This window comes from Theropithecus gelada, chromosome 17, assembly GCF_003255815.1.
Source record: "Theropithecus gelada isolate Dixy chromosome 17, Tgel_1.0, whole genome shotgun sequence".
Taxonomy (NCBI): domain Eukaryota; kingdom Metazoa; phylum Chordata; class Mammalia; order Primates; family Cercopithecidae; genus Theropithecus; species Theropithecus gelada.
Window position 1 is genome coordinate 52,619,402 of NC_037685.1, and position 27,885 is coordinate 52,647,286.

A 27,885-nucleotide genomic window follows, 5' to 3' on the forward strand; every position below is an offset into this window, starting at 1 on the left:
CCCGGGTTCAAGTAATTCTCAGGCCTCGCCACCACATCCGGCTAATTTTGCGTATTTTCAGTAGAGACAGGGTTTTACCATGTTGGCTGGGCCTGTCTTGAACTCCTGGCCTCAAGTGATCTGCCCGCCTCAGCCTCCCAAACTGCTGGGATTACAAGCGTGAGCCACCCGACTGGCCATATATTATTATTATTATTATTATATTTTAGATAGGGTCTCGCAATGTTGCCCAAGCTGGACTCAAGCAATCTTCCCGAATACCTGGGACTACATGCAGGCACTACAGCACCCTGCCTTAAATAGCTACAAAATATACCTTCCTGTAACAGTTCTGATAAATATCTTTACTTCGTTTATTTTCCTTTTTTCAGATGCAGTCTCCCAGGCTGGAGTGCACTAGCATGATCTTGGCTCACTGCAACCTCCACCTCACTGCAACCTCTGCCTCTGAGGCATGAGGTTCATTCAGGCGATCTTCCCAACTCAGCCTCCCGAGTAGCTGGGATTACAAGCCTGCACCAATATGCCCAGATAATTTTTTTTTTGTATTAGTAGAGACAGGGTTTTACCACCTTGGCCAGGCTGGTCTTGAACTCCTGACCTCAAGTGATCCGCCCGCCTTGGCCTCCCAAAGTGTTGGGATTACAGGCGTGAGCCACCGCGCCCGGCCTCTTTGACTTCGCTTAAATGTCCACTTTTAGTAGTAAAATCCCAGAAAATGTTTGTGGGAGTATGTTTAACTAAAAAGCTCATATTTCCTTTTATTTTTGGGCAATTCTTAAGGTAAGCAAACTAATGTTGCATGATAAACCCCCATCAAGTATCTCACACTTAAGCAAAGACCTCAAATCATAGTCTGTGGCTTTATTGCAGCTTTCCTTCAAAATATCATGTGACTGAGGAAATCCCTATCTTCCTATCAGGCTAAAGAAACGACAGGACAGCGATTACACTTTTAAGTATTGGAGGGTTTAGAGCCCTAGATATTCTATATGCAGACTATTCATGTTTGTTTGTTTTAATAAACACTGGTCCAAAGGCTCATTTTCACAGTAGCTACAGTTTTTCAGTTCCAGAACCAGGTAAAGAAGGGCAGCCCCGTGATCCATAAAATCCAAGGGTGACGACTCAGGGTTAGGACCATTTCTTGGTGACATTGAGATGGTCGAGCTGGTCCGCAATGAATCTATGCGGGGGGAACTTGGAGGTGGCGGCCGCCTTTAAGGCCTCGAAGGCCTCCCTCCTGCGCACCGCGGCGTGGCCGCGCTCCTGCTCCCGGGTCATGTAGGGCATGCTCAGCCAGTAGTGGTTCTCCGCCTCGATCTCCAGGCGGCGGATCATGTTCTGCTTGGCGCGCAACGACACGAACCGCGGCCGCCGGTGCTTCCCGATCCACTGACGGCCGGGAATGCGGTTGCGGCAGAGGAGCGCAGTCAGGAACATGGTGCCTGCGGAAGAGAGGGACGGGCTTTGCGGACGCGAACAGGCGCGGCCTGACCTGGAGAGAGCAGCGGGCGCGCGCTCCAGCTCACGCCTACGGGAGTTCCCGCACCGCCTCCCCTCCAGAGAAGCGGGGAGCCCAGCTAAGGCCAGCAGGCGAACAAGGCGCTTCCTGCAGGACTGAATTCGCACAGGTACTCACCGGTCGGTTCCACAGGACTCCGCGGCTGCCGGCAGACGCTGCAGCGTAAGCGCACCTGTCTCGCGGGGTCTCCTGGCGCCTCGGCGAGAGACTTCAGCTCTCGCGAGAGAGGACTGCGTCTGCGCAGAGCCGAGGACGCGTCCGGCGCGGATTCAAACTAGTGGCGGGAGGCTGTGAGCTGAGGGGTGTTGTCCGCGTACGCCTGGAGTCCTTCCCGGGTGTGCTCAGCATGGACCCTATCCGGAGCTTCTGTGGGAAGCTGCGGTCTCTGGCCAGCACGCTGGACTGCGAGACGGCCCGGCTGCAGCGAGCGCTGGACGGAGAGGAAAGCGGTGCGTGAGGCGGGCTGCCGGGGCCCGGTGCGCGGGGTGCGCCGCGGGAGGAGGGGCGTGGCGAGTGGAGGGTGCGGCCCGCGGAAACCGCCAGGCACTGACGGCGTGGACGGCCGCCTCCAAGGTGCGGAGTGGGTGCTGAGTGTCTCCATGCTCGGCGTTTGGCGTTAGCGTAGCTCCTGGGCCTGTTTATGGTTTATTCCTAGGAACTCTTATCGCGTGTCCCTTTTAGTCCCATGTACAACCCCAAGGCTCTCCTGAGATAATGAAAGTAGCACCATTTATGTTGTGAACAGAGAGCAGCGCTTAAGAATAAGAACCTAAGTTGACAGTTTGAGCTCATAATACATATACTAATTTATACGTGATATGCTTTCGTCTCATACAATATATGTGCTTGTCAATAAAATACCATGTAAACCTAAACAGATTCTCTTAGAATCAAGCTATTTAACGTTGTTCTTTACACGATACTTTACACATATAGTGACTTTTTTCTCACCCAGGTGGTCAACAGTTGCAGTAAACCTCTGTGTTTTTCCCACTAAACCGTATTACCAACACAAACACTAGTACTCGACAGTGCTGGGGTTTTAAAAAAATGTGTATAAATAAAGCAAAATTCACCATTCCCCTTTTTATTGGAGATTTTTTAAATTGTTGAAAAAGTAGTTCAGATTTTGGAATTATTTCATAAATGTCATAATTGTAATGTGCTTTAAAATATTAAACCCTGCAGACTTTTACTTTAATTATGTAATGAATGATCTCCAGTCACTTGAAAATGCCTATTTCTGCCGGGCACGGTGGCTCATGCTTGTAATCCCAGCACTTTGGGAGGCCGAGGCGGGCGGATCACGAGGTCAGGAGATCGAGACCATCCTGGCTGACACGGTGAAACCCCGTCTCTACTGAAAACACAAAAAATATTAGCCCCCAGCTACTCGGGAGGCTGAGGCAGGAGAATGGCGGGAACCCGGGAGGCGGAGCTTGCAGTGAGCCGAGATCGCGCCACTCCACTCCAGCCTGGGCGACAGAGCGAGACTCTGTCTCAAAAAAAACAAAAAACAAAAAAAAAGGAAAAAGAAAAAAAATGTCTATTTCTGTGACTGTAAAATCAACATATGTGCATTGTAGGAAATTTAAGCTATGGAAAAGTAGAAAGAAAATAAATACCCCGTATCCATGGGTCATGCCACACCACTATTAATATTTTAGTAGCTTTTCTACCATTGTTATTTTAGGGCTTTTTTGTTTTTATTTGATTTTGTGATAGTACTATAATAGACACAAAATTGCATTGACATTTTTGGATGCTTTTTCTTTTTTTTTTTTTTTTTTTTCCTGAGATGGAGTCTCGCTGTTGCCCAGGCTAGAGTACAGTGGCACGATCTCGACTCCTCCAACTTCCACCTCCCAGGTTCAAGCGATTCTCCTACGTCAGCCTCCCAAGTAGCTAGGATTACTGACTCACGCCACCACGCCCAGCTAATTTTTGTGTTTTTAGTAGAGATAGGGTTTGACCATGTTGGCCAGGCTGGTCTGAAACTCCTGACCTCAAGTGATCCGCTTCAGCCTCCGAAAGTGCTGGGATTACAGATGTGAGCCACCGGGCCCAGCCTGGAGATTTTATATATATATAAAATATACATATATATATAATCTATATATAAAATGTATAAAATCTCCGTTTTAATATATTTTATATATTTATACATTTTATATATTTATATTTTTATATGTATTATATATTTATATATTTTAAATATTTATTTTATATATAATATATATTTTTATATATTTGTATATTTATATATCACATATATTTACATGTATTTATATAAGATAGCTATATAATATATTTATATTTTTTATGTATTTATATATTTTACATATATTTTGCATATATTTTTATATATTTTAATATATATTTATATTTGTTTATTTTTATGTATATTTATATACATTTTATGTATATATAAAATTTCTCATATATATATGTGAGAGAGAGAGACTTTCCATAAAGCTCATCCTAATTTATTTTCCTACCAACATATTGACTCTGCATAATCTGCATTTTCTTCTGTGTTTACAAGGAAAACTTGGAATAATCATTCAATTCCTGTCCCATATGCGTTATAGAAAATGTGGAATTGTAATTAGAGACAATGGTCACAAACAATCTCGCCTTTTATGATCACAATGATGAATAATTCAGTTGGTTGACTTCTAAATATCTTTGAGATATAATTCACATGCCATAAAACCATTTAAAGGATACAATTTAGTGGTTATTAAGATATTCAGAGTTGTGCAATTATCACAACAAAAAGTTTAGATTTTCATCACTCCTAGAAGAGATCCCTGTGCCCCTTAACGGTCACTCCCCTTTACCACATCCACCACACCAGCTTTAAGCAACCATGAATCCACTTTCTGTCTCTATAGATTTGTCTATTCTGGACATTTCATATAAATGGAATTATAGAATTTATAGTCTTGTGACTAACTTATTTCACTTAGTGTAATGTCTCAGTGTTTCTCTATGTTGTCGCATGTGTCATCACTTCATTCCATTTTATTGCTGAGTATATTCCATTGTATGGTCCTACTACATTTTCGTTATTCACTAGCTGATAGACATTTGAGTTGTTTCTACTTTTTGGCTATTATGAATAATGCTACTGTAAATATTCACATGTAAGTTTTTGTGTTAATGTGTTTTTAATTCTCTTGAGCATATATCTAGAGGTGAAATTGCTGGGTCATATAGTTTAACTTCTTGAGGACTTGCCAGATTGTTTTTCCAAAGTGTCTGCATCATTTTACATTTGCACTAGCAATGAATAAGGGTTACAATTTCTCCACACCCTCACCAATGTTTATTATTATCTTTTTTGCTGTACTTATTCTAGTGAGTATGAAGTGGAATCTCATTGTGGTTTTGACTTGCATTTCCCTAATGAAAACTGGTCAACTTTTAACAGGTGGAAGAAGAAGGAGACCTTCAAGGGAGATGTGTTTTAGAAAAGGGAAATATAATTATTTTACTACTTTTAGGCCTGGTGTGGTGGCTCAGGCCTGTAATCCCAGCACTTTGCGGGGCTGAGGTGAGCAGATCACTTGAGGCCAGAAGTTTGAGACTAGCCTGGCCAACAGGGTGAAATCCCGTCTCTACTAAAAATACAAAAATTAGCCGGATGTGGTGGTACACACCTGTAATCCCAGCTACTGGGTGGGGGCAGTGCTGAGGCACGAGAATCACTTGAACCTGGGAGGCGGCAGTTGCAGTGAGCTGAGATGAGGGCACTGCACTCCAGCCTGGGTGACAGTGAGACTCTGTCTCAAAAAAGAAACAAAAAATAACTCCACTTCTTTTAAATTAGCTGGGGGGGGTGGTGCATACCTGTAGTCCCCAGCTACTTGGGAATCTGAGGTGCGAGGATTGCTTGAGTCCAGGAAGTCAAGGCTGCAGTGAGCCATGACTGCACCGCTGTACTCCAGCTTGGGTGACAGAGTGAGAACCTGTCTCAAAAAAGTTAAACGAAAAAACTACTTTTACATCATATGTAACACCCACTGATTAATGACAAAGGTGACATGCAGTGGGTAAAGGATGCCTTTTCAGTAAGTTGTGCCAGGTCAATTGAATATCCATATGGAGAAAAAGAGTGGATCTTGATTCTTATGACATGCTGTATACAGAAATCAATTCCAGATGGGTGTAGCTCTAAATGCAAAAGTTAAAACCATAAAGCTCTTACAAGAAAATGTGAGAGAGACACATATCTTGTCATTGGCAAATATTTAAAAAATAGAAACCAAAAAGTGCTTGTCATAAGGGAAAAAATGGAAAAGTAGGACTGCCTTAAAATTAGAAGATTTGGGCCGGGTGCAGTGGCTCACGCCTGTAATCCCAACACTTTGGGAGGCCAAGATGGGCGGATCGCAAGGTCGGGAGATCGAGACCATCCTGGCTAACACGGTGAAACCCCATCTCTACTAAAAATACAAAAAATTAGCCGGGCGTGGTGGTGGACTCCTGTAGTCCCAGCTACTCGGGAGGCTGAGGTAGGAGAATGGCATGAACCTGGGAGGCGGAGCTTGCAGTGAGCTGAGATCATGCTACTGCACTCCAGCCTCCTCGACAGAGCAAGACACCGTCCCAGAAAAAAATAAAATAAAAGATTTGGCTGTGCACAGGGGCTCACACCTGTAATCCCAGCATTTTGGGAGGCCGAGGTGGGTGGATCACCCGAGGTTAGGAGTTCAAGACCAGCCTAGCCAACGTAGTGAAACCTCGTCTCTACTAAAAATTAACTGGGCATAGTAGTGGGCGCCTGTAATCCCAGCTACTCAAGAGGCTGAGGTGGGAGAATCACTTGAACCCCAGAGGTGGAGGTTGCAGTGACCTGAGATCAGCTACTGCACTCCAGCCTGAGCAACAGAGTGAGACTCCATCTCAGAAAAAAAAAAAAAAAAAAAAAAAAAATGGCCATTAGGAATGTGAAAAGACATTAATTTCATTAGTAATCAAAGAAATGAAAATTAAGTCTCAATGTAGTATAGTTGCATACCCACCAGGGTAGCTAAAATGAAAAAGAGAAAATTACCAAGTGTTTGGAAAGATGTGGAACAAATGCACTTCTTATGCACTGCTGGTGGGAGTGCAAACTGTAAAAATTACATTGGAAAACTAGCAGTATTTACTGAAGTTGAACATATGCGTAACATGTAATCCAGCACTTGTTCTAAGTCTCTTAACATACAGAAATATGAATACATTGGTACCAAAGACATGTTCTAGAAAGTTCAAAGCAAGAGTATTCATAATAGTTCCAAACTAGGCACAATCCAAAGTGTTTCAACAGTAGAATAAATAAATCTGGTATCATGCAGTGGAAATACTACACAGTAATGAACATGGATTAGATTTGAACTTGGAAGAATGTAACAGTTGAGTGAAAGAAGCCAGTCACAAAAGAGTGCGTATTGTATGAGTCCATTACATCAAATTCGTAAGTGGTAAAACTGCTTCGTGGTGTTAGAAATCAGGGTGCGGTGGCTCACACCTATAATCCTAGCACTTTGGGAGGCCGAGGTGGGTGGATCACTTGAGGTCAGGAGTTCAAGACCAGCCTGACCAACATGGTGAGACCCTGTCTCTACTAAAAATGTAAAACTAGCCGACATGGTGGCGCACACCTGTAGTCCCAGCTTCTTGGGAGACTGAGGCAGGAGAATAGCCTGGACCCAGGAGGTAAAGGTTGCAGTGAGCCAAGATTGCACCATTGCACTCCAGCCTGGGCAACAAGAGCAAAACTCTGTCTCAAAAAAAGAAAAAGAAATCAGGGTAAAGTTTACCCTTGTGGGGAAGGGAGAGGCTATAAGAGGGTTTCTAGAGTTCTAATAAGGCTCTGTTTCTACTTCTGTTTCTTGAGCTGAGGGCCAGTTATGCAGGTATGCTCATTTGATAAAGTTCATTAAGCTACGTACTTAGGATTTGTATGCTTTTCAGTATGTATGTTATACAGTCATGTTACTTAATGGGGATGCGTTCAGAGCAATGTTAGGCAATTTTGTTATTGTGCAAACATCATAGAGCATATGTAACACAAACTTATATGATATGACCTACTGCACACCTAGGCTCTATGGTGTAGCTTGTTGTTCCCAGACCACAAACCTGTATAGCATGCGACTGCATTGAATACTATAGGCAACTGTAAGATTATGGTAAGTATTTGTGTATCTAAACATATAAAAGGTACAGTAAAAAATATGGTATTATGGTACCACTGTCATATGTGATCTGTCATTGAGCAAAATGTCATTATAAGGTATATGATTGTATACTAAGTATACTTTTTCTTCCTCCTTTTCCTTACACTTATTGGACTTTTTTTCTTTCAATATTCATATTGAAGACTTTGAAGATTATCCAATGAGAATTTTATATGACCTTCATTCAGAAGTTCAGACTCTAAAGGTATCATTCCTACAATATTAATTTATGATTTTTCTGTGGCGAGTAATTTTTTTGTCCTAAATAGATTTAGTCAGAAGTCAGAGAAATTAAAATGTATTTTCTTTATTCATAAAAGGATGATGTTAATATTCTTCTTGATAAAGCAAGATTGGAAAATCAAGAAGGCATTGATTTCATAAAGGCAACAAAAGTACTAATGGAAAAAAATTCAATGGATATTATGAAAATAAGAGAGTATTTCCAGAAGTATGGATATAGTCCACGTGTCAAGAAAAATTCAGGTTTGAATAACTTCATTTTATAGCATTTGTTTTTTTTTTTTTTTATTTTTTTTTTTTGAGATGGAGTCTGGCTCTGTCGCCCAGGCTGGAGTGCAGTGGCCGGATCTCAGCTCACTGCAAGCTCCGCCTCCCGGGTTTACGCCATTCTCCTGCCTCAGCCTCTAGAGTAGCTGGGACCACAGGCGCCCGCCACCTCGCCCGGCTAATTTTTTGTATTTTTTAGTAGAGACGGGGTTTCACCGTGTTAGCCAGCGTGGTCTCGATCTCCTGACCTCGTGATCCGCCCGTCTCGGCCTCCCAAAGTGCTGGGATTACAGGCTTGAGCCACCGCGCCCGGCCTATATAGCATTTGTTTTAGTATTGAAGAAACAAGGCAGCCTGATTAACTAAGACAACTGTAGGCTTGGCCATGGTTTTTAATTCTAGCTCTGTCATTATCTGATGCTTATTTGATAAACATTTAGTCAACTCTCACTGTGTGGTATGCTTTTGGAGTGCTAATCAGGGGTGCAATATAAAGACAGTCCTTGCTTTCCTTTCCAGAATGCCAAATGAAAGCTAGCACAATGCTATATTTAGCACATTTAGGCTAGATGGCCTATTAAATGAAAAACTACAAGATAAATCTTCATAACTTGGGATAGGTGGTTTCTAGTTAGCCCTGCCAATAAAAGCTGAGAGACCTCAAGGCATGTTATTTCATTTTTCTTGTTCACAGTTTTCTCTTCTGTAGAAAGAGATATTGGCTATAAAAATTTGACAAAGTCATTTTTTGGTTCTAAAATTTTAATGAAGGGCAGTCTATCATAGTGGTTTAGAATTTGGAGCCAAAATGCCTGAGTTCAAATCTGTATTCCACCACTTAATAGCTGTATTATTATCTTTGTCAGGTTACTTAATCTTGTGCCTTAGCTTCTCATTTGTAAAGTGGGAATATTTAGTGTATCTATCTCATGATATTGTATAAGGATTAAATAAGATAAAGTTTGCTTAGAGCAGTGCCTAGCATGTCAATCACCCAAGGTTAATTATTAACTGCCATTGTTATGCCCATACCTCTGAATGACTAACTTCAGTGTCTTCATTTCTATTATTAAATTGAACAAGTTTTGGGTTTTTTTTGTTTTTTGTTTTTGTTTTTGTTTTTGTTTTGAGACGGAGTCTCGCTCTGTCGCCCAAGCTGGAGTGCAGTGACTGGATCTCAGCTCACTGCAAGCTCCGCCTCCCGGGTTTACACCATTCTCCTGCCTCAGCCTCCCGAGTAGCTGGGACTACAGGTGCCCACCACCTCGCCCGGCTAGTTTTTTTTTTTTGTATTTTTTAGTAGAGACGGGGTTTCACCGTGTAGGTCAGGATGGTCTCGATCTCCTGACCTCGTGATCCGCCCATCTCGGCCTCCCAAAGTGCTGGGATTACAGGCTTGAGCCACCGCGCCCGGCTGAACAAGTATATATTGAGGATGTGTATGGCAGGTAAGTTCAACTCAGTGACTCAGAATCTCTTCAAAGGAACAAAAACTATGAAATCAAAATATGAAACTTCAGAGATTTAAACTCAAGGCTTTTAAAACCAAACAAAACAAACAAGAAAGTATATAACCGGCCAGGCACTGTGGTTCATGCCTGTAATCCCAGCACTTTGGGAGGCCAAGGCGGGCAGATCACCTGAGGTCAGGAGTTCGAGACCATCCTGGCCAACATGGTGAGACCCTGTCTCTACTAAAAATACAAAAATTAGCTGGGTGTGGTGGTGTGTGCCTGTAATCCCAGCTACTCCTTAGGCTTATGTAGGAGAATTGTTTGAACCCAGGAGGCAAAGGTTGCAGTGAGCTGAGATTGCACCACCACACTCCAGCCTGGGTGACAGAGCAAGACTCCATCTCAGAAAAACAAAAGTATATAACCTATTAATGGTTGAGAAACTGTATATCTTTGAAATGCTCCCCTATTATTTTTCTCAACTAGGTGTTTGATATAGGTGTTCCCAGACTAACTTAAGATAAAAACTTATCTTTATATAGCAGTCTTTGCTGTTTAGCTTGGGCATCTGGAAGTGATGAATCTAAAATAATACCATATTCTATGTTAAATATGGAACACAGTTGATTCCATACTGTCATGAAATTTTAAATTATAGTTTCAGGCCAGGTGCAGTGGCTCACGCCTGTAATCCCAACACTTTGGGAGGCTGAGGCAGGTGGATCACTTGAGCCCAGGAGTTCAAGACCAGCCTGGGCAACATGGCGAAACCCTATCTCTACAAAAAGTACAAAAAATTATCTGGGCATGGTGGCACACGCCCGTAGTACCAGCTGCCTGGGAGGCTGAGGTAGGAGAATCACCTGAGCCCAGTGTTGTGTGTGCGACTAGCTGGGGCTAGTGTCACTGGTGGTAAAGGAATTTACCAAGACAGTGGTAGGTAGAGAAAGGCAGATTTATTAAAGTATGAAAATACATTGCAAGGTTGCAGTGGGCAGTACAGCAGAGAAGAGGCTGTCTGCAAAGAGGCAGAGGCTGAAGGGAAGTTTTATGGGGTCATGCTGGAGGCGGGCTAGGTACAGAGCAGGGTTGTTGTGACCAGGCATGGTGGCTCACATGTGTAATCCCAGCACATTGGGAGGCCGAGATGGGCGGATCACTTGAGCTCAGGAGTTCTAGACCAGTCTGGGCAACATGGTGAAACCCTGTCTCTACCAAAAATACAAAAAATTAGCTGGGCATGGTGGTGCATGCCTGTAGTCCCAGCTTTGGAAGTTGAGACTGCAGTGAGCCGAGATTGCCACTGCACTCCAGCCTGGGGGACAAAGTGAGACCCTGACTCAAAAATTAAAAAAAAAAAAAAAGTACCTGCAGGTTGTTTGTGATTAGCCTTTTCTCAGAACAATTGTTCATTGTTCTCCCCAACCTGGGTCCCTCCCCCATTGTTGCCTACATCCGGATCTGTGATAGTGCCACTGCACTCCAGCCTGGGCAACAGTCAAAGCTACAGAAAATATATTCTGATGCTCACTAAAGTATGAGAGAAAAAAAGAAAATATTAAGAAAAACTAGGCCGGGCGCGGTGGCTCAAGCCTGTAATCCCAGCACTTTGGGAGGCCGAGACGGGTGGATCACGAGGTCAGAAGATCGAGACCATCCTGGCGAACACGGTGAAACCCCGTCTCTACTAAAAAATACAAAAAACTAGCCGGGCGAGATGGCGGGCGCCTGTAGTCCCAGTTACTTGGGAGGCTGAGGCAGGAGAATGGCGTAAACCCGGGAGGCGGAGCTTGCAGTGAGCTGAGATCCGGCCACTGCACTCCAGCCCGGGCGACAGAGCGAGACTCCGTCTCAAAAAAAAAAAAAAAAAAAGAAAAAAAAAAAAGAAAAACTAGTAAATCACATTAAGGATATAAGAAAATTGGACTTTTATTTGTGAATATTAATTTTTCATCTTGTAACACTTTAACTTGCTTTCCTCCTCTAATGTATAATCACAATGGGATATGGGTGCACAAGAGATACATGTCGGAACTTTATTAAAGGGACAATTGAAATAGCATTTCAGCTGAGTGTGGTGGCTCATGCCTGAAATGCCATCATTCTGGGGGCCAAGGCAGGAGGTTCATTTGAGCCCAGGAGTTTGGCACCAGCCTGGGCAACATGATAAGACCCCATCTCCACAAAAAACTTAAAACTTAGCTGAGCATGATGGCACACCTACAGTCCCAGCTACCCCAGGGGCTGAGATGGGACGATCACTTGAGCCCAAGAGGTCAAGTCTGCAGTGAGCTGTGATCACACCTCTGTACTCCAGCCTGGGTGGCAGAGCGAGACCCTGTCTCAATAAATAATAAATAAATATGTTTAGACAATCGGAACTTTTGCTGATTTGGGAAATTTCAGATAAGCTGTTTTCTGTTGTTTTTGTAAACATGAAATTTTCTGTTTTGATGTTTGACCAGAATATTCTGATTTTTCCTCCTAGTACACGAGCAAGAAGCCATTAACTCTGACCCAGAGTTGTCTAATTGTGAAAATGTTCAGAAGCCTGATGTGAAAGACGATCTTTCTGACCCTCCTGTTGCAAGTAGTTGTATTTCTGAGAAGTCTCCACGTAGCCCACAGCTTTCAGATTTTGGACTTGAGCGGTACATGGTATCCCAAGTTCCACCAAACCCTCCACAGGCAGTGAACAACTATAAGGAAGAGCTTGTAATTGTAACTCCACCCAGCAAGCCATCACTAGTAAAAGTACTAAAAACTCCAAAATGTGCACTAAAAATGGATGATTTTGAGTGTGTAACTCCTAAATTAGAACACTTTGGTATCTCTGAATATACTATGTGTTTAAATGAAGATTACACAATGGGACTTAAAAATGTGAGGAATAATAAATGGTAAGCAGCTCTGTTAAAAGGCAATTTTCTCTAGCTTTCTAAACCTTTTGTATTTATTTATTTTTTTCCAGAAGAAATATAATGTTTCAGACAACATTTTTCCTTTAAAAAGTTTTCAGATATTTATTTATTTTATTTCAGTAGGTTTTAGGGGAACAGGTGGTGTTTGGTTACATCAATAAGTTCTTTAGTGGTAAGGTTTTCAGATACTTTATATTACAGATCTTCTCGAATCACCAATACTGTCAATAAAGTGTGAGCCATCAGTTTCTTCAGGTGAGAGACTATAGAAGAAGTGATAAGGGCCTGAAAAAAAGATGGTATTTGTAGGGATAGAAAAGAGGGAATAAAATTAAAGGGGTAAAATTACTAAGAACTTGTGATTGATTTGCTCTGGAGACTAGGGGAAAGAGGATGATCTAGGATAAACCCCGAGTTTCTGTTTTCTTGCTTGGGATGTTGTTAGAGAGAACAGGAGAAGAATACCTGGAGTACGGGGGGTAGGTGATGTGTTTACATGTTGATTTTGACATTGTTAGTGCCTCTTCATGCTTAGGCATTCTAATATCAGTTTAAAGCTCAGTGAAGAAGTCAGTGCCGAACTAGATTTGGGAGCCATTAGCATGGAAATGGTGATTAAAACCGCGAGAGTTACAATGAAAGTACCACTTATCAAAGTAGCCAAGCAGTGTCTAAAGATCAATACTTATCATTAAAAACTGTTACTATTGCCGGGCGCGGTGGCTCAAGCCTGTAATCCCAGCACTTTGGGAGGCTGAGATGGGCGGATCACGAGGTCAGGAGATCGAGACCATCCTGGCTAACACGGTGAAACCCCGTCTGTACTGAAAAATACAAAAACCTAGCTGGGCGAGGTGGCGGGCGCCTGTAGTCCCAGCTACTTGGGAGGCTGAGGCAGGAGAATGGCGTAAACCCGGGAGGTGGAGCTTGCAGTGAGCCGAGATCGCGCCACTGCACTCTAGCCTGGGCGACAGAGCGAGACCCCGTCTCAAAAAAAAAAAACAAAAAAAAAAACAAAAAACTGTTACTATTAAAGAAAGAAAATAAACATTCATGTCAAAGAGTCAGAAAACCCCACAACTCTGGGGAAAAGAAGAAACACTAAAGATAACATAAAATTCTAATCCAAAAGATTTTTAAAAGAGTTGAATTGATAAACCTAAGAACTGGTCCTTATCTAAACATAAATACAAATAACAGAACTAAGAACTAAGGACTGTGTTGTGTGTTTTGTTTTCTTTTGTTTTGTTTTGTTTTTGAGATGGTCTTGTTCTGTCGCCCAGGCTGGAGTGCAATGGCTCAATCTCAGCTCACTGCAACCTCCACCACTGGGTTCAAGTGATTCTTGTGCCTCAGCCACCTAAGTAGCTGGAAGTGCAGGGGCACGCCACCACATTTGGCTAATTTTTGTATTTTTAGTAGAGACAGGGTTTCACCATGTTGGCTGGTCTTGAACTCCTGGCCTCAAGTGATCCACCTGCCTCGGCCTCCCAAAGTGCTGGGTTTACAGGCGTGAGCCACTGCCTGGCCTATGTTTTTATTTTTCTAAGCTATCAGAAAATATCATAGGGTATAGTATTGGGAAATTTGAAAATTTCAGATAAAGTTTTGGAAAATAATACAAAGTGATAAAAATTGACTTGAAGTAGAAAACCTGGGTAGAGCAGTAATCAGAGAAGAAAACTGAAAAAGTTATCAGATAACAGGACAGGCACAGTGGATCACTTGAGGTTAGGAGTTCAAGACCAGCCTGGCCAATAGGATGAAACCCTGTCTGTATTAAAAATACAAAAAAATAGCTGGGTTTGGTGGTGGGCACCTGTAATCCCAACTACTTGGAAGGCTGAAGCAGGAGAATTGTTTGAACCCAGGAGGTGGAGGTTGCAGTAAGCTGAGATCAAGCCACTGCACTCCAGCCTAGACAACAAGAGCAAAACTGTCTCCAAAAAAAAAAAAAAGTTATCAGATAACAAGCTCCAAAAAGCTCTGAGCATGGATGGTGTTCTGGATGAATCCTGTCTAATGTTATGTCATGTCATGTCATGCTGTTGTCATTGTTTTGAGATAAGGTCTCGCTCTGTTCCCAGGCTGGAGTGCACTGGGGCAATCTCAGCTCACTGCAACCTCCACCTCCTGAGTTCGAGTGATTCTCGAGCCTCAGCCACCCGAGTAGCTGGGACTACAGGCATGAGCCACCACACCTGGCTAATTTTTCTATTTTTAGTAGAGATGGGGTTTTGCCATGTTGCCCAGGCTGCTCTTGAACTCCTGGGCTCAAGTAATCCACCTGCCTCAGCTTCCCAGAGTGCTGGGATTATAGGTGTGAGCTACCACGCCCAGCCTAACATCATTCTTGATGCTCTGGCCAGTGTAATGAGATAGGAAATAAGAAATATTTCTGTGTTGCACTTCTAGGCCATTTTGTACCTAGGCAACTCAAGAAAATCACATGAAAAACTTACAGAAATAATAAAATTCAAGTAAGAGGCTGATAGAAGATATATATTTTATATAGTTACATAGGCAACTATTTCTTTTCTTTCTTTCGACAGGTTCTTAGTCTGTCACCCAGGTTGGAGTGCAGAGGCATCGCCATAGCTCACTGCAGCTTCGACTTCCTAGATTCAAGCAGTCCTCCTGCCTCAGCTTCCCAAGTAGTAGGTGGGGCGACAGGGGTGGACCACCAGGCCTGACTAATTTTTTTTTTTTAACTTTCTGTAGAGTCTCACTATGTTGCCTAGGCTAGTCTCTTAAGTCCTGGCCTCAAGTGATCCTGAAGGTATTTTTGAAGTAAAGATGATTCAGTAAATTATACTGGAACAATTAGTTAACTGGAAAAAAAACAAGTCGTCTCTACCTCGAGTCAATATAAAATAAAGATAGATCAAAAAGATAAATATTTAGATAAATTATTTAAAAAGTAAAAGAAAATATAGATAAATTAGCTGTTTAAACAGTGAAAGGGTATACTGCAACTATCAATATGTTTGTAATTGCAAGAAAGTGGTAATGATTCGACATCTTAACAATAATGGCTTGCTCTATTCAGAAATATGGAAGGGAACATGAGTCAGGCATGGTGATTCATGCCTTAGTCCCACCTGCCTGGGAGGCTGAGGTGGGAGAATCACATGAGCCTGGGAGTTTGAAACCAGACTGGGCAACATAGCTAGATCCCACCTCTAAAAGAATAAAAATAAAATAAATAGACTGGAACATGAAGCATATAAAGGATAAAAAATAAACCAAGAAAATAATTGCATTGAGGACTGTTACACACATACTGACAAGAAACCACTAACACACCAAAAGCTACCTAGGCAATGGACAGGAACAGATATGACTAATAAATATTTTAAAAACAGTTTTGTCTATCAAAATAGTACAAAGCATGTTTGTTTTAACTGTTAGAAGAGTACAATGAAATGTGTGTTCATATATCATTGTCAGGAATGTTTCATGGAAAGAGTTGATTCTCTTTTTTTTTTTTTTTTTTGAGACGGAGTCTCGCTCTGTCGCCCAGGCTGGAGTGCAGTGGCGCGATCTCAGCTCACTGCAAGCTCCGCCTCCCGGGTTTACGCCATTCTCCTGCCTCAGCCTCCGGAGTAGCTGGGACTACAGGCGCCGGCCACCTCGCCCCGCTAATTTTTTTTTTGTATTTTTTAGTAGAGACGGGGGTTCGCCAGGATGGTCTCGATCTCCTGACCTCGTGATCCACCCATCTCGGCCTCCCAAAGTGCTGGGATTACAGGCTTGAGCCACCGCGCCCGGCCGGAAAGAGTTGATTCTTAAGTGTTTAAAACCTTTTACCTAGTCATTTTACCTCTAGGAAAACTTGACAAACATTTTGGCACAGTAGTATTTATTACAGCCTTATTTTAAATGGGGAAAATTGGAAAGAACCAAAATAGTTAACAGCAGGAAGTAGTTAAATTATGGCATGACAGCAAAGCTAGAAATCATAGTAAAGAATATGGATAGATTTGATCACATATAAAATTTAAACTACTGTATCATAAAATGTTTGACCAATGACAAAGCAGGAAAAGTTTTATAACATGATATAATATATGGGCATATATATGTTATGTAATTACATAACATGTTTTACAAACCCATATGCAGTAATTGGTGAAAGACATCCCATTTTTAAAACGAGCAAAGACATGAATTAACCAAAGAAGAGGCTGGGCGCAGTGGCTCACGCCTGTAATCCCATCACTTTGGGAGGCCGAAGTGGGTGGATCACTTGAGGTCAGGAGTTTGAGACCAGACTGGCCAACATGGTGAAACCCTGGCTCTACTAAAAATACACAAATTAGATGGGCACCTGCAGTCCCAACTGCTCAGTCGACTGAGGCAGGAGAATCACTTGAACCCTGGAGGCAGAGGCTGTAGTGATCCGAGATCGTGCCACTGCACTCCAGTCTGGGTGACAGAGTGAGACTCCATCTCAAGATAAAAAAAAAAAACCTAGAAGAAATACAATTGACCAATAAGCATATAAACACTTTTAGCGTTGCAGGTAATGAAGGAAATTCAAATACAAAAATAAGATGTCATTTTTCAACTATCCAGATGCACGTTTTTATTTCCAAGTTTTAACTAGATTTGTTAATGTTAAGAGAGAGAATACCAAAAAAGACAGGTTATATTCAGTGTTGATAAAGACATAAGAAAATGCTTTTATAATGCTGGTGGCCATTGGTGAATCAATCTTAGGGAAAGTTGCCAGTGTATATAAAAGCCTCTATGAAATTTTACTTAAATGAACACATTCAAGGAAAATAATCAAAGTGTGCAGTTATATAGATATAAAACACTATTATTTCATTTATAGTTCAAAAGCACAAAAATTATATTTAGAGTACACAAATAAGTAGTTAAAGTACCAAGCAAATCTAGATAGAAATTTACCTCTGTAGGGCAGAGATGGGTACCAAGTTGGGAAGCTTCCACAGGGGACTACACAGGTACTAGTAGTAGTTTTTCTTTCTCTCTTTCTTTCTTTTATTTTTAGAGACAGGGTCTCACTGTCCTATTTTGGTTCTTTCCAATTTTCCCCTATTATAAATAAGCTGTAATAAATACTACTGTGCCAAAATATTTGTTGGGTTTTCCTAGAGGTAAAATGACTGGGTAAAAGGTTTTAGACATTTGAAAACCACCTCTTCCCATGAAACATTCACAACACCCAGGCTAGAGTGCAGTGGCAGGACGGTGGCTCACCGCAACCATGAACTGGGTTCCAGTGGTTCTTCCACCTCGGCCTCCTTTGTAGCTGAGGTTACAGTTATGTGCTGCAACTCCCAGCTAATTTTAATATTTTTTATTTTTTGTAGAGATGGGGTCTTGCTATGCTGCACAGCCTGGTCTCCAACTCCTAGCCTGAAGAGATCCTCCCACTTTGGCCCCACAACATGCATAAGCCACTATGCCCAGCCCTTTTATTTTTAGAGATTTTATACAACATATATTCTTTTGCCATACTGTATATACACTTTTAAAAAATGTTTACACAATGACCAGGCATGGTGGCTCACACCTGTAATCCACACCTGTAATCCCAGCACTTTGGGAGGTCAAGGTGGCTGGATCACCTGAGGTCAGGAGTTTGAGACCAGCCTGGCCAACATGGTGAAACCCTGTCTCTACCAAAAAAATACAAAAACATTAGCCAGGCACAGTGGTATGCGCCTATAGTCCCAGCTACTGGGGAGGCTTAGGTAGGAGAATCACTTGAAACTGGGAGGTGGAGGTTGCAATGAGCCGAGATTGCACCACTGCACTTCAGCCTGGGAGTAGATCGAGACCCTATCTCAGAAAAAAAAGAAAATGTTTGCACAAGATGTTAAAGACAGCATGGGTCATTATGTTTAAATTCAAAACTGGAAACTTATAAGTGAAAATCAATCCTGAACTATCTTGTATTCAGTGATATTCTCTTTATAACTATTTTACAGACATCTGTGTAATTGTCTAGGACGATGATAATCAGATGACAGGATCAGTCATTTTAGTCTTTAAAAAAATGGCAAGTTTTTAATCTATATATGTATACCAGTTATAAAATTCCACTTTAGGATTTTGAAGCCCCATGAGCTACATAGTTCCTTTTTTGAACTAGTAAGTTGAAGTTAATGGTCCTTAACCATTTTATACCATGGATATATATGAATTTGCTTCATGGGACTTCTATACCATAAAGCATAACTGAATATATGTCCAAACTTGATATTTAGTAAGGTTAAATTTTTTCCCAGAGATTGGATGTTAACTTTTTTAACCTTGTAATTTCCCTATGAACCACACCAGTGAGGAGGCCACAGATACAGAATCCAGGCCCAATGATAATGTTTTTGCCACTCCCGGCTCCACTATCCAGCAGCTGGAAAAAAGTGGTAAGTATAAGAATCAAGTTACTTCGGCCGGGCGCGGTGGCTCAAGCCTGTAATCCCAGCACTTTGGGAGGCCGAGGTGGGTGGATCACGAGGTCAGGAGATCGAGACTATCCTGGCTAACATGGTGAAACCCCGTCTCTACTAAAAATACAAAAAAATAGCCGGGCGTGGTGGCGGGCGCCTGTAGTCCCAGCTACTTGGGAGGCTGAGGCGGGAGAATGGCGTGAACCCGGGAGACGGAGCTTGCAGTGAGCCGAGATCACGCCACTGCACTCCAGCCTGGGAGCACAGCGAGACTCTGTCTCAAAAAAAAAAAAAAAAAAAAGTTACTTCTCAGGAACATTTTTCCCAAACTATCTTTGAACAAAATTGATTTCATCATCTTAGACATTCTAATAGTTTTCTTCATCTGTTTAATTCCTAATGTTGGATTACATTAACTACCATTTCATTCAGCATGATTTTGTCCAAGAGAAAGAAAATTTTCTGGTATGTTTTTAATACTATTGATTATATTCAGTATTTGTCAGCTTGTTTTTAACATTTTGATTTGAAACATATATATTTATTTACCAATCTTTTGATGTAGAGCCATGGTACTTTTTCTTTTAACCTATTGATTAGAGTTGTACATTATCTTTCTTATATAAACCACGCACAGAATACCTCAGCTGTCATTTTAAATTTTGGTTTCTTTTGAATAGCTCAGCAACTTAAAGAAAATTTTCATACATGGTTTTCATATTTGTCCCAGCAAACATGAAAACATTGGTGTTCATGAAAAAGGAAGATTAAAAAATCCTAGAGTTTTGTGATTTTTTTTGTTTTGTTTTCTTTAAGACAGGGTCTTACTCTGTTGCCCAGGCTGGAGTGTAGTGGCATGATCTTGGCTCACTGCAGCCTCAGCTTCTCAGGCTCAAGCAGTCCTCTCAAGTAGCTGGGACTACAGGCACACACCACAACGTCCAGCTAATTTTTGTATTTTTTGTATAGATGGGGATTTGCCATGTTGCCCAGGCAGGTCACAGTTGTAGACTACTCATTGCAACCTCTGCCTCTTGGACTCAACCAATCCTCCCACCTCAGCCCCCAACGTAGCAGGGACTATAGGCATACACCACCATGCCCAGCTAATTTTTGTATTTTTTTGGTAGAGGGGTTTCACCATGTTACCCAGGCTGGTCTCCAACTCCTGGACTCAAGTGATCCGCCCACCTTGACCTCCCAAAGCACTTCATCCTTTTTAATTGATAAATAGTATTCTACTGTATATATGAGCCATATTCATTTGCTGATTAAGAGGTAATGTTTTTGTTTTTTATTATTATAGGCAGCGCCCTAAGGAAATTTTCCGTAGTGCATATGTGTATTTCTCATCTAGGAGTAGAATTGCCAGGTCAAAGGGCATGCATATTTTTACTTATTCTAGAAAATGCTGAATAGTCAGCTAAGAGTGGCTGTTAAGATTTATCTTCTCACTAGTGGTGTTGAGTTCCTGTTTCTCCATCTTTTCCAGCACTTGATGATTTTTAGACTTAAAATATTTTGCCAGTTAGATCGTTTTTCTAACATTTACCTTTTCTCTTTGTTGTTTTTTAAGGTTGCCTCGATGATACTATGTGTCCTAGATAGCAATTGTCTATATATGCATGGGTCTCTCTTGTTCTTATCTTTAATTTTTCCATCCCTGGTTAATGTTACACTGTTTTTAACTATTGTACCTTCGGAGTAAGTCCTGCCATCTTGGAAGGCAAGTGACCTGTTCTCCCTCTTCCTCCTCCTTTGTCAGAAGTTTGATAATTTTCTCCATAAAGGTTTTACACCATTTTTAATAGATATATTTGTAGGTATCTTGTCTTTGTTGCTACTGTGAAAAGTATCTTTTTTCAAATTATATGTGTAATAGTTTTTTGCTTTTATGTTTAGTATACATTACAACTGTTTGTTATTGTGTATTGCTCTTGCATCCTTGCTGAATTTTATTAGTGCTAATAAAATTAGCACTAATAAAATTACATATGTGAATATGAGATTTTTTTTCCTGTCCAGTTAAGTATACTATAGTTACAATTTTCTGTGACCATTTTATGTGTCTTTCAGATGCCGAGTATACCAATTCTCCTTTGGTACCTACATTCTGTACTCCTGGTTTGAAAATTCCATCTACAAAGAACAGCATAGCTTTGGTAACTTTCCGTAAAACTGAAAGCCACAATCTTTCTCCTAAAGACTCAGATACAGTACTGCTTGCAGACTCAAAGAGGCTATTTAGAAGACATGGATGAATCCAGCTTTTAGGAGTCTATTTACAGTGCATTTCTGGAGGGTAGCTTGGTAGCATAAGTCAATTGCTCTGAAAAGTATTTTTCTTTTTTTTCTTTTGTTTTTGTTTCTGAGACCGGGTCTCGCTCTGTCACCCAAGCTGGAGTGCATTGGCGCAATCTCGGCTCACTGCAACCTCCGCCTCCCGGGTTCAAGCGATTCTAGCTTGTCTAGAATCAAGCTGTCTTGCCCTCCCGAGTAGCTGGGACTACAGGCGCCTGCCACCACACCCGGCTGTTTTTTTTTTATTTTTAGTAGAGATGGGGTTTCACCTTGTTAGCCAGGATGGTCTTGATCTACTGACCTTGTGATCCGCCCGCCTGGGCCTCCCAAAGTGCTGGGATTACAGGCATGAGCCACCACGCCTGGCTAAAAAATATTTTTCATACCCTTAAACCATATCTCAGAATTTTTTCTAAGGCAAAGTGGAACAAAGATTTAAAACAAGTTATAGAGTAAGAAATAGCATTATTTGTAAGCAATATAAATATCGGTATAAATATCGAATGATATCGAAGAACTAAAACACAGCAAGGCATATCCATAAGATCAGGTATTATGTATACTATCATGTGTTTTTCAAAACAGATGAGAGCATATAAAAAGAATATTTTCAAGAAATATTAATCATATGGAAAATTATGTGTGTCTACGTACACACACACAATCATATGTACACACATATGTTTTAAGGAAAAAGAATGGATAGAAACAGCAAAGTGTAGTTATCTCTGGGTGATAAAATTATGGGTGATTTTGTGCTTTTTTTCCCCTAAATTTTACCAGTGAATAATCAGATTTCATCAAATCAAAACCTTATCCCTCTTCAGTCAGTATGGTCACTTAACCAATGCTACAGAAAACCAATACTGTGTTAGGGCATCCAATAGAATTTTCTGTAATGATGGAAATGTTTTCTCATCTGCACTGTCCAGTATGGTAGCCACTAATCACGTTATTGAGCACTGAAAATGTGGCTAGTATATCGGAAGAATATTTAATTCTTTAATTTTTATTTAATTTTGATTAACTTAAAATTTAAAGAGTCCCGTGTGGCTATGGCTACTATATTGTACAGTGCAGCTGTGGATGAACATAGGGCTGTGTTAGCAATTGAGGTATCAGGTTATCTGCCTGTTAGTACCTGCCATTTACAATTAATCTACTACTTATGTTCACATGGAAGGTACCCTACTGAGGTGACCCTCCCTCTCTCTGTTAACTCTGACTTGAGAGAGATGGAGCGACTCACCCAACTGGCTGGTTTAGCATGAATAGTCTGCATACTAAACTTACCTCTGATCTGCTTTTTTCCTCTTGGGAGGGCATGTGGTAACACTTGTTCATTCATGCTGTGATTTTCCTCAGACTACACTCACTGTTGCCTAAGATGGGGTGGGTGTATCCATCTAAATCTTTGGTTCATTCTATTTACTTATGACACTAAGCTTTTTTTTTTTTTTTTTTTTTTTTTTTGGTGAGATGGAGTCTCACCCTGTCACCCAGGCTGGAGTGCAGTGGCGCAATCTTGGCTCACTGCAACCTCTGCCTCCTGGGTTGAAGCAATTCTCCTACCTCAGTCTCCTGAGTAGCTGGGATTACAGGCACGCACCACCACACCTGGCTAATTTTTTATGTTTTTAGTAGAGACGGGGTTTCACCGTGTTGGCGAGGCTGGTCTCAAACTCCTGACCTCATGATCCGCACACCTCGGCCTCCCAAAGTGCTGGGATTACAGGCGTGAGCCACCGCACCTTGCTGACATTAAGCTTTAACTCAGCCTTTATTGGTAATGAAGGTGATATTTTGTCGTCTGTATGCCATTTGTTCTTGATTTTGTTTAGAACTTGGTCAGAGAAGATGGGGCATATGGGGGCCTACTTAGAGACCCCAACAGAACTAACAAATGATTAACGATTTTTGATTACTACATTATGTTATATTACCATAATTTAATGGTTTATTTTTATTCAATAGGTATCTACAAATTACCCATTATCAAAAATAAATAGTTCACCCAATGATTTGGAAGTTAAAGATCATGCTTCGTTGGTTTTAAATTCAGACACATGCTTTGAGAATTTAACAGATCCCTCTTCACCTACGATTTCTTCTTATGAGAATCTGCTCAGAACACCTACGCCTCCAGAAGTAACTAAAATTCCAGAAGATATTCTCCAGGTTATTTTTCCAGGCTATTTTTTTTTCTGATATTCTTTTCAAAATGAAATACTTAAAAGACCTGAAACTGCATGTAAACTGTCTTATTTATCATTGAGCTAATGTGCTAATTTTGGTGATGAGAAAATCTAAGTTCTAGGCTGTCAGGACCTTATTTTCTAGTACTTGTTCAACTGTGGTTTCCATGTCGATCATGGTTCCATTAGAAGTGTTGCTGGCAAAGTCAGAAAAGTCATTTACCCTGCAATTTCCCAGAACCAGCGTATCATGAATAACATGTCAGTGCTTTTTGAACTTGAGACTTGTTGGACCTTAGTTTAGGAAACACTGATTGATGTATATTAGAATACAGTTATGTGCTGCATAACGTTTTGGTCAATAACAGACCGCATATGCCACAGCAATGATAATATGATACTGTATTTTTACTGTACATTTTCTATGTTTAGATACACAAGTACTTATCACTGTGTAGCAAGTGCCTGCACTATTCAGACAGTTACATGCTGTAGAGGTTTGTAGCCTAGGAGCAATAGGCTGTACCATATAGCCTGGGTGTGCAGTAGGGTATACTATCTAGGCTTGTGTAAGTACTGTGATGTTCACACACGATGAAATGACCTCATGATGCATTTCTCAGAATGTATCCCTATTGTTAAGTGATGCCTGACTGTATCCGATTCTTTAGTATTTAACAGCAGTTACCATTAGTCTACTAATGACTTATAACAACTGCCAATTCTAAATAACCAGTCTGATTCTTTGACAGTCCCCCTCCTTAATAGAAGTTACAGTGTTTGGCAGTTATTACTTACACGTATGGAATTCTTAATAACCATTCTAGAAATCTTCCTGACTTACGGAGACCCATGAGAAGGATAAATCACTTAGGAAAACACTCAGATGCCTTTAGAACTGACTCATGCTGGGATATCAATAAAGTACTTGTTATCCTTTTTTCTCTCTTCTGCTTTTCTGGAAGAAATAATAAATTGCATGAAGAAGGAGCATCTTCTGTCTTTATGAAAATTATATAGTTTCCACTTCTCAACAGTTGCTTCATCTCTCCTTATTTCTATGTAAAAGGAAGGAAAGCTTATAGTTAATATATCATCTCTTTATGCATGAAAAAATTCTAGCTAATATTTCATGTTCTCCTGTCATAATTTTTGTAATTGGTGACCTTCCTTTGAGCATTCATTTTACATCTTTCCTTTGTGTATTAACATCTTTGTTAAGGCTTAATTTGCTCTCGGGGATATATTGCTACTTGTTTTCACTAACCTCAGTCAGAATACATTTTAGGCTTTAAAAATCAGTCCTTCACATCCAAGTTACATTTCTAATATCCCCATCTTTTCATTGCTGTTAGCATGTCTTTTTTTTTTTTTAGAACGAGTCTTGCTCTGTCTCCCAGGCTGGAGTGCAGTGGCCAGATCTCCGCTCACTGCAACCTCTGCCTCCAGGGTTGAAGTGATTCTCCTGCCTCAGCCTCCCGAGTAGCTGGGATTACAGGTGCCGCCACCACTCCTGGCTAATTTTTGTATTTTTAGTAGAGACAGGGTTTCACCTGTTGTCCAGGCTGGTCTCAAACTCCTGACCTCAAGTGATCCACCTGCCTTGGCCTCCCAAAGTGCTAGGACTACAGGTGTGAGCCACCACACCCAGCCCATAGCTTGTATTGAACATTTTATAACTTCTTCCAAATTTAGGTTATGTTGTTCATATGGCTCAATAAAAAGGAATTTGCTTTTTTTTTTTTTTTTAGCTTTTATCAAAATACAACACAAACCTAGCTACTCCAGTAGCAATTAAAGCAGTGCCACCCAGTAAAAGGTTCCTTAAACATGGACAGAACATCCGAGATGTCAGCAACAAAGAAAACTGGTGAGTATGTTACCTTTGCAAAGAAAGTTCGTGTGTTATTTGAGGAGGACATTTAAAAATTAACATTTGACCATCCTGGCCAACATAGTGAAACCTTGTCTCTACTAAAAATACAAAAATTAGCCAGGTGCGGTGGTGCACACCTGTAGTCCCAGCTACTCGGGAGGCTGAGGCAGGAGAATCGCTTGAATCTGGGAGGCAGAGATTGCAGTGAGCGGAGATGGCTCCACTCACTCCGGCCTGGCAACAGAGCGAGACTCCGTCTCAAAAAAAAAAGAAAAAAACATTTAAATGTTAGTAAAACTTTTGTTTTTAATTGACATTTGCCAGCTTAATAGCCTGTCTCTATCTTTTGATACAGGACTTGTGATCCCTGAATCTCAGATTCCCAAATTATCCAGTTTAATGATATCAGTGGGAATCTATCCTCAAATTTTTTTTTTTTTTTTTTTGGGAGACAGAGTCTCGCTCTGTCGCCCAGGCTGCAGTGCAGTGGCCAGATCTCAGCTCACTGCAAGCTCCGCCTCCCGGGTTCACGCCATTCTCCTGCCTCAGCCTCCCAAGTAGCTGGGACTACAGACACCCGCCACCTCGCCCGGCTAGTTTTTTGTATTTTTTAGTAGAGACGGGGTTTCACCGTGTTAGCCAGGATGGTCTCGATCTCCTGACCTGGTGATCCGCCCGTCTCGGCCTCCCAAAGTGCTGGGATTACAGGCTTGAGCCACCGCACCCGGCCTATCCTCAATTATTTTATAAGTGTAAAATATATAGCCACAGTATTGTGTCATTTGTCTTAATGGCTTTTAATTATATTAAATTGATATTTTTTATTTGTATCTGTTGCAGAATTTCTAGTGAATCTATCCATTACAAGAAACTGAACAGAATGAAATTAAAGCAGAGCTGGACCGATTTTATCATTCACATTCCCCTGCCTCTTTCCCCTTTTTAAACATTGACCCATTTTAAAGAGGAACATGAACATTAACATCATAATACGCTTTTTATGAAGTTTCGATAAAGTTTAACCTTAGTCTTGTTGACATGTAGTCCAGTCATTCACTCTTTAAGGATTATTAGTGTTTCAGTGATACTAAATTACCCAGCTTAATCAACAGAATGGTTTAAGTAGTACCAGGAAGTAGGACAAGTAATTTTAAAAATATAAAGGTGTTTGCTACTCAGATGAGGCTGCCCCTGACCTGGCCAGGGAGACATTGCTGCCAGCCAGCTCTGCCTTCCCATCATCTCCTTTCAGGACCGTCCCACACCTTTTACTTCCTCAGTGCTGCCTGAAGATGCAGTTGCTGTTGTTTGCAAACAACAGGAACACCAGTTAAACTAATTAGGAAAAAAGGGAGATTTCCAGGCCTGGGTAACTATATACTGTGACCACTGGAGGTGGAGACAGGTCTCGACAGTTGGAACCAGGAACTCTGCTGTCAGGTTGTGAGTTTGTTTCTCTTTTCTCCCAGCTTTTCACTGTGTGGGGTCTTTTCTCTCACGTCAGCTCTTTCTATCACATGGCAGCTGACCTGTCACGCTCCACTCTCGAGCTTGGACACCCAGTAGACCCCGAACCTCACTCTCTAAAAGGTTCTGAGGGCTCGTCCTAGGCCAGGGGCCTTCCTGTGCGCTGTTAGCTATGGCCACGGGAGCCTCTAGAGCTGCCTGGTAGCTTCAGTCTGACCTGCTTATCAAGCCTACGATCCTTCTGATTTAATTACAACTGGAAAGTATTATCTAATTAAGTTCATGATAGTGCTTTTGGAGAACTTGTCAAATTACAGCCAATGAGAAAATAAGGACCTAACGTACTGTGGAGAACCATTAAAAATTTGAGAAGAAACAATTAAGTATTATGTCAATGTGCTTCAAAGGCTTAGTTTTGGGAATTTGATGCAGTAAAGATTACCCTGTTTTATGATGGTTCCTTGAAAGTCAAATGGGGGACCTGTCCATTGTGCTCTATTAATCTTGTCAGAAAACTGTCACCAAAACAAAACTTGATTTTGCCCTTGTTCTAGAAGTTACTGGGTAGTTGTAAGTATAATTTTTGTTAAATATAATGTAAAATAAAATTTTAAGATATTTAGTTTTGTTTTTCAAAATAAAGCTCTAGTCAGCTTTATATATGCCATTGACTCTGAAATGTATACCAGCCTTTTACTGTGTACCGTGTGTATATGAATCCACAGAACCGGATGAGCTGCTTAGGGAGGGAATATATTCAAATATACCAAGGACCAAATCCTAGAGTTCTCCCAACTTTAGAGGATGGAAAGGGGCAAAGTCATCTAGCAAAGGAGACTGAGAGGAGGCCAGTGAAGTAGGAAGAAAGTATTTCAAGGAGAGTGACGATTCTGTCAGTATTGCTGAGAATTCAAGTAAAAAGAGGACTGAGAATTGACTGTTGGGTTTGGCAAAGTTGATGTTGACAACACTGATTAA

At 41.2% G+C, this 27,885-nt stretch overlaps 2 protein-coding genes across 2 annotated transcripts; one reads left to right on the forward strand and one right to left on the reverse strand.

The window, feature by feature from the left end:
* Window positions 1-339: 339 nt before the first annotated feature.
* MRPL57 (mitochondrial ribosomal protein L57) lies at window positions 340-1,852 on the reverse strand. Its single transcript, XM_025364787.1, has 2 exons — window positions 1,643-1,852; window positions 340-1,448 (listed from the first exon to the last, which is right to left on the reverse strand). Exon 2 carries the CDS (start codon window positions 1,441-1,443, stop codon window positions 1,135-1,137), a length of 309 nt encoding a protein of 102 aa, XP_025220572.1. The 5' UTR covers window positions 1,444-1,448; window positions 1,643-1,852; the 3' UTR covers window positions 340-1,134.
* Window positions 1,755-27,565, forward strand: SKA3 (spindle and kinetochore associated complex subunit 3). Its single transcript, XM_025364786.1, has 9 exons — window positions 1,755-1,974; window positions 7,902-7,963; window positions 8,079-8,244; window positions 12,211-12,622; window positions 18,959-19,044; window positions 21,145-21,230; window positions 23,344-23,547; window positions 25,316-25,434; window positions 26,281-27,565. Coding segments are annotated over exons 1-9 (1,239 nt in total). The 5' UTR covers window positions 1,755-1,871; the 3' UTR covers window positions 26,282-27,565.
* The last annotated feature ends 320 nt before the right edge of the window (window positions 27,566-27,885 follow it).